General features: G+C 47.0%; 1 protein-coding gene across 1 annotated transcript in view; it reads right to left on the bottom strand.

The window, feature by feature from the left end:
• Positions 1-12,036, bottom strand: part of PIWIL2 (piwi like RNA-mediated gene silencing 2) — a 2,846,460-nt gene that overhangs the window by 1,184,613 nt on the left and 1,649,811 nt on the right. The window contains exon 11 of the mRNA XM_044082113.1: positions 10,359-10,460. Within this exon, the coding sequence (XP_043938048.1) occupies positions 10,359-10,460 (102 nt within the window). The remainder of the gene's footprint in view (positions 1-10,358; positions 10,461-12,036) is intronic.

Here is a 12,036-nt window from a genome sequence, read left to right as displayed (position 1 = left end):
GTAGAACCCGGATCCTAACTGGTCTGGTGGGACTTCTTGGATGACTCTCTTGCAGCAGTCTTTGTATTTCTTTGATGGCTTGATCCCTGTGATTGAGGATTTTCTTCGAGAATGTGGGGTTATGTTGAAGGGGATACTGTAGCCTCTGGCAATGATTTTCTGCACCCAAGAATCAGATGATATTGGGAGCCAGGCTGACGTGCAGAGAAAGTCTTCCCCCGACCGCTTCCAGAGATAAGCAATCAGGCCTACTTACAGGAGAGCTGGTAGGGTTGTCCAGAGAAGGAATCCCTGGACCCCTGCTTTCGCAGGCCACCTCTGCCTCGGGGTCAGCATCTTTCAACTGAGCTCCCCCTACCTCTAGGGGAGCCAGGGCCACTGGTGTCATGGAAAGGTCTCTGGGACTTCTTGAACCACATTTTCTAACTCTTCCGACTCCTGGAGAAGAATCGTTGAGGGGTGTGAAAATAAATGCCCAAGGCAGATAGGGTCTTACCATCCTTTTCACACCTGGCTAGTGTGTCCTTTACTTTAGGGCCAGATACAGAAGATCTATCAAATGGAGCACTGATGAAGGAAGACTTGAAGGGCTCTGAGAAGTCACATAAGTACATTGAGGCATTTTACCTAATGGCAACGCTGGAACCTGCTGCTTTGGTCATCCCTTCAAGTGTATGGGCAATGAGTCGCATGGACGAGTTTGATATAGACTCCAGGGTGGCTAGCTGCAAGGCAACCTTATTTTGTATCTTGCTGGACAAAGCCCCAGCTAGAGTTTCTGATAATTGCTTAATCAGATCTCTATGGAGTCTAGTAAAATGTGCCATAAAGCTCAAGGACCCAAGTGCGAAGGTCGATGAAGCACAGACCCACTTTCCAAACCTGTCCATCATCCTAGACTCCCTGTTAGGAGGATAAAAAGGACTCTCATCAGCCAGTTCCCTATTGGTGGCAGCCACCACCCACCACGGCATCTACTGGCAAACCCTTCGCCCAATATTGGTGGTCTTCGGAAGGAGATAATATTTGGTCAGGTCTCCGGAGAATGGGCTCTATGGCATCAGGAACCTTCCAAGCCCGCTGCGTGATTAGCTTGACAAGGTCGGTCATCAGTATGTGGGGACACCCAGAAGGTAGATAGTAGGGCACTGAAGACTTGCAAGTAGACGGTTTCCTCTGAGGATGGGTCTTGGGACTTCCAGTCACCCCTTTGTTTCAGAATTTCTAGGATGTCTGGGGGTGACCATGGGGAACCTTCCCCCTCATTGAAATCTGTGTCCTCCATGATGGACTCATCAGGGGAATCCAGATGCTTCCTCTTGCATGTCTTCTTTCAGGCTGGCTCCTCAGTGGGAATCTCTGGGGAGGACTCGGAAGAGGAGGGGACCTGTAACTGGGCAACTTAAAGCATCAGTGCTCACTGTCTTATTGTAAAGATTGGTGTCAACTCGACCAGCGTAAATGGAAATATGGCACTACGATGCAGGTGGGGCCAGCTGGGAGACTGTGGAGGCTATGGCCCTGTCCATAACCTGAAAGGTGGCACCCTCCGAAGAGGAGTGGGAGCCCAGAACCAAGGAGGACCACCTCAGAACCAAGGTCACACTCCGCTCAGAGGGACCACCCTCCAAGGTCGGAGCCAGGGAAGGACCCGAAACCGGCAGTTTCTGGAACTGAGATCTGCACCATGCCCAAACTAGGTGCCGACCTGGAAACCCCAGAAACGACAGAGGGGTCTTGACCCTGAGACTCATTCGGCGCCACAGCAAGAACTGACGATGTCAGAGCAACCTCCAGTTCTGAAGTTGACACACCTAATGGCACTGAAGCAGCCAGAACTGGGGGTATCGAAGTGCAGTCAAAGTTGGAGGAGGATAAGTAGGAGTCCTGGGAGAAAAGGTCTCCAATCCAGATGGGAGAGGGACCTGAGAAGGGGCAGAAATACCTCTGGCCAGCAATAGTTGATCCTCCAACCTTACAACATCCAACTCTGAAAAACTCCTGGAGGACTGTGCTGAAAAGGCCGAAGGAGACTCTGGTCTTTCAATGAATGGACTGAGTAGTTGTCCCATGCAGGGGTCTGTAGTTGGGCAATATCTTGTTGTGGGATTTTCCAATATAGGCTTTGGCGCCGAGAGGGTGGACTGCGGTTGTATTGGTGCCGATATAAATGTCTGTTGAGGAGTAGGTGAAGTCGGTGCTGAGCCGGACCTACAGAGGCTGGTGCCAACAGGGATGTTGATGGCACCATTGAAGTTAACGGTGCCGTAGAGGAACTAGGTTGAAGTTTCGGTACCTTAGCTGTTGGTTCCCATGGGTGCAGAATCAAGGATTTGCATTTAGGAGCCTCTGGACCCGATGGTGAAGTTGGTGCCAAATGGCTTTTCTTTTTTGGTAGGTCTTGTTTCGTGTTCGCCTTGGAAAAGGCTTCGCTAAAAGGGGACTTAAGTAAACCTTTAAGTAAGAGCTTATTTCCGCGCTTTGCTAAGGTTCTCTGATGAACTGCACTTAAGGAGTAGACACATGAAAGATGCCCATCGGAATTGGGCATGTTTCTATCACAATATTGGCAATGTTTAAATCCTGACGTGCCCCTCGATGGTTTATCAGTAGTGGCCTGATTATCAGACATGTCAAAGCTAGTCAATGGGGAAAAAACAAAATAAACGCCCAATAATACAGCTGCGCGCGTGCACACACACACACACACACACACACACACACACACACACACACACACACACACACACACAAAGGAGCAAAGCCAAAGTAAAGGAGGAGACAAAACCTATCAACGATGGTAGATAAGATTACTTGAGGTAAAAGGGGCTAGGACCAACAATGGTACTAAAATGATAGTACTAAAGGAAAACCCAGAAATCTTGATGAGTGAATGGGAAACTAGAAGTTATGTACTCACCATAATGTTCGATGTATGTGGTCCATCTCGCCTCACATTCTTACTCACGGGTTCGGAGCCGAACATCGGCTCCGACTCGGCCAACTTATTTTTCTAGCATGAAGTCTCTAATTGGCTGGTCTAACATGGTATCCCATGTTGCATCACTCCATAACCCCAGATCTAGTTTGCAGCAACTCATAGTCACACCTCATGCACAACCAGAGTTCAGAAGAGTAGAACACTAACCAGGGCAGCAAAGAAAAAATAACCAATACCAAAGGTACTGAAGACAAATGTCGCCTCCAAATCCTCCAGGAGGGGGGACAGGTGGGAGGGAATGTAAGAATGTGAGGCGAGATGGACCACATACACCGAACGTTATGGTGAGTACATAACTTCTAGATGTTATGTGGTCCAATCTCGCCTACATTCTTAGTCACGGGACAGCGTCCCCAGCACCTCTATCCTGGGAGGCTCAATGGAAGATGCTCCTGAGAACTGGGGAATCAAAGGAAGCCTGGACCCTAGAAGCCACGTCTAATTTGTAATGAGTAATGAAGGTGTGGGGAGAAACCCACGTGGCCGCAGCTCAAATTTCATCCAAGGATAGCCTGGAATGATAAGCTACTGAAGTGGAAACAGCCCTGGTGGAGTGAGCCTTGACGGGGAATGGTAACTCTCTGCCTGCTGACGAGTAGACATAGGAGATGCAGTCAGAAATCCATCTGGAAATTGTAATCTTAGAAACAGGGGAACCTGTTCTATTTTCTGAGAAGGACACAAAGAGGTGATCAGACTTATGAAGTTGTTTTGTCCTGTGTAAGTAAAAACGAAGCTGCCTGTGTACGTCCAACTGATGAAACTTAAACTCCGCCTTGTTGGAAAATTGAGGAAAGAAAACTGGCAGCTCAACGGACTGACTGAGATTAACGGCAGAGGTTACCTTCAGAAGGAAGGACAGATTAGGTCTCAAAGAAACCCTGTCCTTATGAAAGATTAAATATGGGGATTTGATGGACAACGCTTGGATCTCCGACACCCGTCTGGCTGATGTGATAGCTATTAAGAATGCAGTCTTCCAAGACAGAAATTTTAATTCACAGTTGGCAGCTGGTTCGAAAGGTGATGAAGTCAGGGCCTGTAAAACAAAATTTAAATCCCATGGCATGATGGGTTCGACACAGGAGGCCGAAGCAACAAGGTGCCCCTCAAAAAGGCCTTACATAGCTTATGAGCCATGAGAGAAGGTTCGCAAGAGGTATGAAAATTAGAAATAGCGGCCAGCTGAACCTTAATGGTAGCAGGAGCAGAACCCTGCTGAAAAAGTGTGGATAAAAAATCTAAGACAGCAGGGATGGGGGCTGTGAAAAAATCCAGTCCCTTGGCCTGAACCCAAATCGAAAATCTTTTTCACTTGCTGGAGTAAATCTTCCTGGTAGAAGATTTATGAGAAGATAAAATGTGTACTACTTCATGTGAAAAACAATGAAGTCTGACTAAAAATGGAAGTAGAGTAGCCAGGCTGTCAACCTGAGGGTCCGCAGGGAGGGATGGGACTGTCCCGACATGTGTCAGTAGGTCTGGTGCTGGGTCCAGAGTCCAAGGACTGTTCACTGCATACTGATGAAGAAAGGAGAACCAGACTTGGCGAGGCCAGTTTGGGGCAATCAGAATCATCTTGCTTCCCGAGGAAATGGCTTTCTGAATCACTCTTGGTAGCAGAGGGAATGGAGGGAAAGCATAGAGCAGACCGGGAGGCCAATCGTGGACTAGAGCGTTCCTGGGTGACTCCCCCTGTGGGGGGATCAGAGTGAAGTAGTTGCTGCACTTGGTACTGTGGGGATTGGCAAAAAGACCGCAGCAAGGCTGACCCCACCTGTTGAAAATCTGTTCCACAACTCGGCGGTTCAGGGATCACTCGTAAGGCATCAGAATAGATCTGCTTAGCCTGTCTGCTATCACATTGGCCTTCCCTGGAATGTGCATTGCCACTACGAACCATCGGGATGACACTGCCCACTGCCACACTCGCATGGCCTCTCTGCATAGGGGGTAAGACCTGGTTCCCCCTTTCTTGTTCAGGTACCACACCATGGACATGTTGTCCGAGTGAATCGCAATCGTTCCTAGGGGAAGAGAGCTCTGCAGTGCTTGCAATGCCAGTAACACCGCTCTCATCTCTAGAACATTGATGTGCAGATGTACCTCGTGATCATGCCAGGTGCCTTGAACCGTCCTGCCAAGATAATGCCCCCCCCCCCAATCTGGGAGGCGTCCGTGGTCACCGTGGCAACCGGAGTCATAGGAATAAACGGATTCCTTTTGTTCAAGTTGGTGGAACGCAGCCACCAACAGAGGTCCTGTTTGCACCGATCGGTGAGTAGGATCAAATTGGACAGGGGAAGTTTCTGAAAGGACCATTGGGCAGAGAGGAGCCACTGCAGAAGCCTCATGTGTAATCTGGCTAGGGGCACTAGCATAATGGTGGCTGCCATGGATCCCAGGAGCTGTAGGACCCATCTGGCCTGAACCTTCTTGAGGGGTAGCAACATGCGAACCTGACCCTGCAACACCTCTATCCTTTCTTGAGGCAGGAACACCCGCATATGAACGCTGTCCAGCTCTGCACCTATAAATGTGACACGCTGTAAGGGCAGCAAGGCAGACTTTCCCCAGTTCAAGGTAATTCCTAGTTGATGACAAAGGGCAATGGTCTTTTCCGTGGCCTGAATAAGAAGATGCCTGGTGGGGGCGGTGAGGAGCCAGTCGTCCAGGTAAGGAAACACTTGGAATCATTGACGTCTCAGGTGAGCTGTCACCGCTGCCAAACACTTGGTGAACACCCTGGGGGCTGTGGTGAGGCCAAAGGGCAGGGCACGCAAATGGAATTGACTGGCTCCCAGCCGGAAGCGTAAGTGACTCCTGGATGCCCTGTCCATTTTGATATGGTAGTAAGCATCCTTGAGATCGATGGAGCACATCCATACTTCTTTTCCCAGTAACGGAAAAATAGACTGAAGGGTGACCATTCGGAACTTGGACTTTAGAACGTAGCGATTCAGTTGGCTGAGATCCAAGATGGGTCTCAGGTCCCCTGTTTTTTTTGGCACCAAAAAGAGTCTTGAGTAAGTCCCTAATCCGATCTGGTCTGAGGGGACAGGTTGGATGACTCCTTTTTCCAGCAACTTTGAAATTTCTAGTGTTGCATGATCCCTCTGACTGGGTGGAACGTCTGGGATTCTCTTGGGTGGAGGAGGGTCTGACAATAAGGGGATGGAATAACCGCCGGTAACTATACGAAGCACCATTGATCCTGAGTGATATTTGCCCAGGCATCCGGGTACAACAAAATGCGGCCCCCGACTGGCTCCGTAACAGCACAGTTGGGCAATACATCAGGGACGATGATAGGAAAGACTGCGAAAGGAATCACGGTCTCCCGAATTGCGAGGGCCTCCTCTGCCTCTGAGAATAGCCACCCCCTCCTCTGCCTCTGGAGGGGGACTCACCTTGACCGGCAGGGAAATACTTCTGTGACTTTTTGAACCATATTTTTCCTCTCCTCTGAGCCTTGAGGTAAGGCCTAGATGGGAGGGAAAAACGGACACCTACGGCAGACAGGGTCTTTCCCTCTTGCTCGCATTTGGTGAGGGTGTTTTTCACTTTGATCCCAAAGAGTTAGGACCCATCAAAGGGGGCGTCAGTGAAGGAAGACTTGAAGGCCTCCGCGAAATGACACAGGTGCATCCAGGCTTGCTTCCTAAGGGCTACACCGGAGCTAGCTGCCCTGCTCGCCCCCTTGGCTGCATAAGATAAGAGACTCATGAACGAGTTGACAATCAAGCCAAGAGTAGACAACTGGGCGTTAACAGTCTGTGTTAACACCTCAGGAACGTTACCCGTTAGAGTATCTCCTAACTCTTTAAGGAGATCTCTCTGGAGCCAAGTAAAATGACAAAGATAGTTCAGAGACCAAAGTGTGAAGGTCGCTGAAGAGAGGGCACACTTCCCGTACCAATCCATACTCCTGGACTCCTTGTTAGGAGGATGGACGGAGGAAGAAGACTCGGCTACTTCCTGCTGAGTGGCCGCCACCACCACCATGGCATCCACAGAAACCCCTTTGGACAGGAACTCTTTCCCAGGGGGAGCTGAAAGAAATTTATTAGGGCATCTTGGTACAGGTTCCACCGAGTCAGGAGTCTCCCACGCCCTTCGACAGATCAAATCTAGGAGCTCATTGAAGGGTGGAGACACCCAGGAGGTGGAGGGTTGAGCCCCAAAGGCCTTGAGGAATACCGACTCCTCCTCAAGGGGGGGGGGTTTGGATAACCAGCTGCCTCTTTGCCTCAAAATCTCCAGGATGTTGAAGAAAGAGACGTCATCGGAGGGCGACTTGGGGGACCCCTCTGACTCTTCGAGGTCGGAATCAGAGGTGAGAGACTTATCCTGGGAGTCTATGTGCTTCCTCTTGCACAACTTCTTTCTTGGTGGCTCCTCAGACACAGACTCTGAGGGGCCCTCAGAAAGTTGGGGACCGCTCATGGGGGTATCCCCAGACCTTGGGGCTCTTCCATCAACTGATAGGGTGACATCAGAGGCTCTCGCCGGAGTGGAAGGGGATGGAATGACTGATCCGAGTGATGTCACTGAGGACCTGGCCAGTGCGCTCCTCATGGCCTCGAAGGCGGGTCCCCCGAATTCGAGGATCGACCAACCTCCGAGGCCAAGACCGGAGCCGAAGTTTCCCGAGCCGAAGCACAGACAGGGAGGCTCGGAACCGACAAAAGTCCTGAAGTATCCCCCTCGGGCCTGACAGAGGAAACCCGGGTTCTGAAAGCAGAGGACGGAGCCGACATGGTAGGAGCCGACGTCGGCACCGATAAAGCCTTAAGAGGTATCGGAACCGGCAGAACACTCCGGCTCCATAGACAAGGAAGTGCTCGGAGGAGGAAACATGGGTGCACTCATCGGGACTGGCTCTGGAGCCGACTGGGTCGGAGCCGAAAATAATTTTGCCAAAACCGGCGACTGCAGGAGCCTCTGGACCACCCTATCCACATCCAAATTAGAGAGTCTGGAGGATTTGGAGGAGAGAGAAGGTGACTGTGAGCTCCTACCTGGAGATCCTTGTCTGACACTAGGAGACCGGCTCCGAATGGGCTCTAACAGGATTGGACCCGAGGTCGATTCAAGAACCACAGCTACCTCATGCGGCCCCAAGGACAAGGGAGCCGAGGAGGTAGAATCCAATTTGGTAGTCTTCTCCGGTGGCTCCGATGAAACAGATGGAGCCGGAGATCTCTTCTTAGCCTCAGAAGTCTTTGCTTTAGTCTGTGAACCAGAGGAAGAGTCCAAAGACTCCTCAAAGGAAGGCTTTAGAAGACCCTTCAGTATAAGTTTATTTTTTCTTTCCTGTAGCACCCTTGGGCTGAATGTGTGACAAAAGTTACAGGACTCTTGTAAATGTATAGCCCCCAGGCAGTATACACAAACAGCATGTCCATCTGTTATGGACATCTTGTAGCTGCATTTAGAACACTTCTTAAACCCGGAGGGTTTGTGTTCCTTTTGATCCTTTGACATATCAGCAAAACCGCAGTACACAACACCACAGATATTTCACAGTTGGATCTTAGGCCAACAACGGTTAAGGCGGGAAACTAACGCTAACAACTGTTGACAAGAATCTCTAAGTTAAACGATTCTGACACAATTTATGAGAGACGCACAGAAGCAAGGGACAAAACGCTTTCCTCAGACAAACTACACAATGGAGGGAGGACTACGTCCTCTAAACTTAAACGGTCCTAGCCCGTAGGTATAGAGGGATACCACAAAACAAATCACTCACACCACAAAAAATACGTCAATAACAAGAGCAATCAGCTATTAAAATAGCTTTTGTGAGGAAAAAATACAATTTTCAGTGAGAAAAGAAAGTTTTAAAGCTACTTAGCCACAGCCAAGCGAGACCACATCCTAGCTACACGAGCAGCAAATGAGATCTGGGGTTATGGAGCGGTGCAACATGGGATACCAGGTTAGCCCAGCCAATTAGAGACTTCATGCTACAAAAATAAGTTGGCCGAGTCGGAGCCGATGTTCGGCTCCGAACCCGTGAGTAAGAATGTAGGCGAGATTGGACCACATAACATCAGAAAGTTCACCCCGGGGATCAATCCAGTGGCTATACTTGATAGAGGCACTAGGAACTAATAGTGGCATGATGCCAGGGCACTTCTATGGGATAGGCTTGTAAAGGCTCAAGGGCCGTTGGCCTAGGACACACCTACGAACCTATCAATATAACTATATATATATATATATATATATATATATATATATATATATATATATATATATATATATATATATATACACATACATGAGTGAATTAGGGAGAAGAAATTTTTAAAGCTGTCGCAATAAAAACAGAAATTAGAAAACACTTTGCTGCGAGAAAGGCCGACGCATCTTGCTGACAGAGCAGCAAATGAGATCTGTGGTAATATACACAGGGCCTTATGGGTAGGGACTTGGCTCAAGAGTTTTTGGCTGACGCGAGCTATATAATGGCCGGGCCAGTTCCAAGGATCGGAACCAATTCCCAACTGTCAAGAACAAACGAAGATTGACAACATCACATTTAATACTACCTTTGCCAAACTGTTTTTGATCTGTTAAACATTTCTGTGTTCTACCACTTGGGTTTCACCAGGGAGGAGTCAAAGGTTTTAACTTTTGCCTACCACTGTTAACTCTATACAAAGCTAAGACTTCAATGACAAGGACAGACCATGGAATACTGGTCATTATTTTTTCCTCACATAATCTTCCTCACAACCACAGGAGGTAACCCTCTACCTTGCAGAAACAGGAAGGTTTAAGGATCTCAGATTATTTGTAAATACTTGAAGTAAACTTGTTTTAGATTTAAAGAATTCATTAAAGGCAAAATGAACCATTTGGCTCTTTTACTCTGTATAATCATTGTTTATTATTTTTTTTCCATTATTCATTTACATATTTTATCAGCTACAGAAAATTACTACCACTGCTTAGCTACTCTTGAATAAAGCAAAATGTTTATCTGAAATAAATCAACTCTGTGGATTATTCTGCCAGATTTAAATGGTGTCAGGATTTTTGAAAATCAGCTTTTTCAAGCACTCACTGTTTCAGTCCTTTGCATGGTTCCTTTTAAAAAAGTCAAAACACAACATTGTACTTGTGTGTGTATTAACATCACATCTCCACATCAGCTTAGAAACCATCCACCTTTATGCATACTGGAATTCACAGTTTACAAAACAGGATGTCATTACCTGAGAAGATACTGGAGACTGCACACAGCACACTTTTTTACAATAAGAAAGGAGGTCATTACGTGAGAAGGTACTGGAGACTACACACAGCACAGTTTTTTTTTTACAACGAGACAGGATGTCATTACCTGAGAAGGTACTGGAGACTGCACACAGCACAGTTTCTTAATTGCACTATACAAATCATCTCGATTGCCAGTAATGATACAGACTACCATCTGGAATCTTCCCTGAGGATGAAAAAACAAAACAAAAAACATAACTCAACAATTCAAGCAAAAAGACCTAAAACAAAATCAATGCGAGGGTTAAACAAATGAAATTGTCATCAAGAGGTCTTACTGTAATATGTAACACAACTTGTGGCCCCTTCAGAACACACTGTTCTTGTGTCCTCTCATGCTGCTTTTTAAAAAACCCTGAGCAAACATGCAAAAGTACAAAGCTGCACATGCATGAAGTCCTGTTCAGGACCCAAATGATCACAAGTTCAATTAGTGGCTCAAGTACTGGCGCTACCATTTCAATCTGCTTCAACACCAAGTTTTAACAGATGCCAATCAAACAGAACACCTGCTGCATCGTGCAACTAAGCCCAGTACTGTAGGAGTTCCACACATTCAATGTCAGCTAAGATAAGAAACTCCAATGGCTGCCTATATCACAGTTCAAACTAGGGTACTGTTGATTAGCAGTCAATGAGAAGAAAAGGTCTGATACACAAAATAAATAAATACTCATGCATACAAACTGCTATGACCTAAAATTAATATCGCTGTGCAGGAATGAAGGACAGATGTGCAGGTACACAAATTCTATTTCAAAGTCTCCAGTAAAACAAGAGGTTTAAACTATAGCAAAACAGACCAACAGTATGTAACTATAGATGTCCCATGTAAAGGGCACAGGAGATAATATACACATGAAAGTGGGTCTTTTCATACACCACCAGATAAAGTGAGCACTCACATCTACCATTAAGTGGAACTCTGCAAAGGGTGAAGCACTTGAGTTGAGTCCTAAACAGCATCAGATAACAGTCTTAAAAAAGGGTACATGCAAAAGAAGGGATGAACTACTCAACCACCAGGAGGCCATGTCACAGATGGCTACGAATGATAACTACTTCAGTTTCCACACCTGGGAAAAATAGGAGACCCACAGGCTAGCTGAGACAATTTAGGAAACACTTTCAAGAGAAAAACAGGACTCATCCAAAGAAGAAGCAGTCCTTAGAAAAAGGGAATATTAGGCTTTTGTACACATTGCCACAGAGCTTAATGACCCGCCAAGCTAATGTGACAAACACAGGGAAGCATGTTTTCCAAACAAAGGTCTGGTCCAATTAACATGATTATTCAATGGCTTCTAAGACACTGACAAGTTTAAAACTAACAGGTGAAATAAAATTGTTTACCAGTAGCCACCATGAAGGATACCATTCGGGAAGTCTTTCACTAGTCTATGCAGTACCAGAATCCTGCATTCCAGCAGATCACAATAGACAAAGAATGTAGACCACATGCAAAGTGATGGTGCAGTAAATAAAGCCTACATGAAAAAGATGTCTAAGGGCAAGGAAAACTTGGACATTTCAAAAAGGAAAAACAATAAATGTGTCTGTTAACAAGCAAGTTGCTCAGATTGGAGCTTTTATTCTTCTCTGTACCTGCTTCTGAAATCAAAATGTCATTAGTTTACAGATGGAACCTGCAATCTGAAATCTGCAGAACTGTCATCAAATTGTGGACAGAAAACTGATGTTCACTGCTGCTCACTGCAGCAAGTAAGTGCCACTTCCTGTAT

The sequence above is a fragment of the Protopterus annectens genome, chromosome 9.part0 (assembly GCF_019279795.1).
Source record: "Protopterus annectens isolate FY-2018-M chromosome 9.part0, PAN1.0, whole genome shotgun sequence".
Classification (NCBI taxonomy): Eukaryota; Metazoa; Chordata; order Ceratodontiformes; family Protopteridae; genus Protopterus; species Protopterus annectens.
The sequence above is the reverse complement of the archived record's forward strand: the minus strand, read 5'-3'. Positions and strand labels throughout refer to the sequence as shown.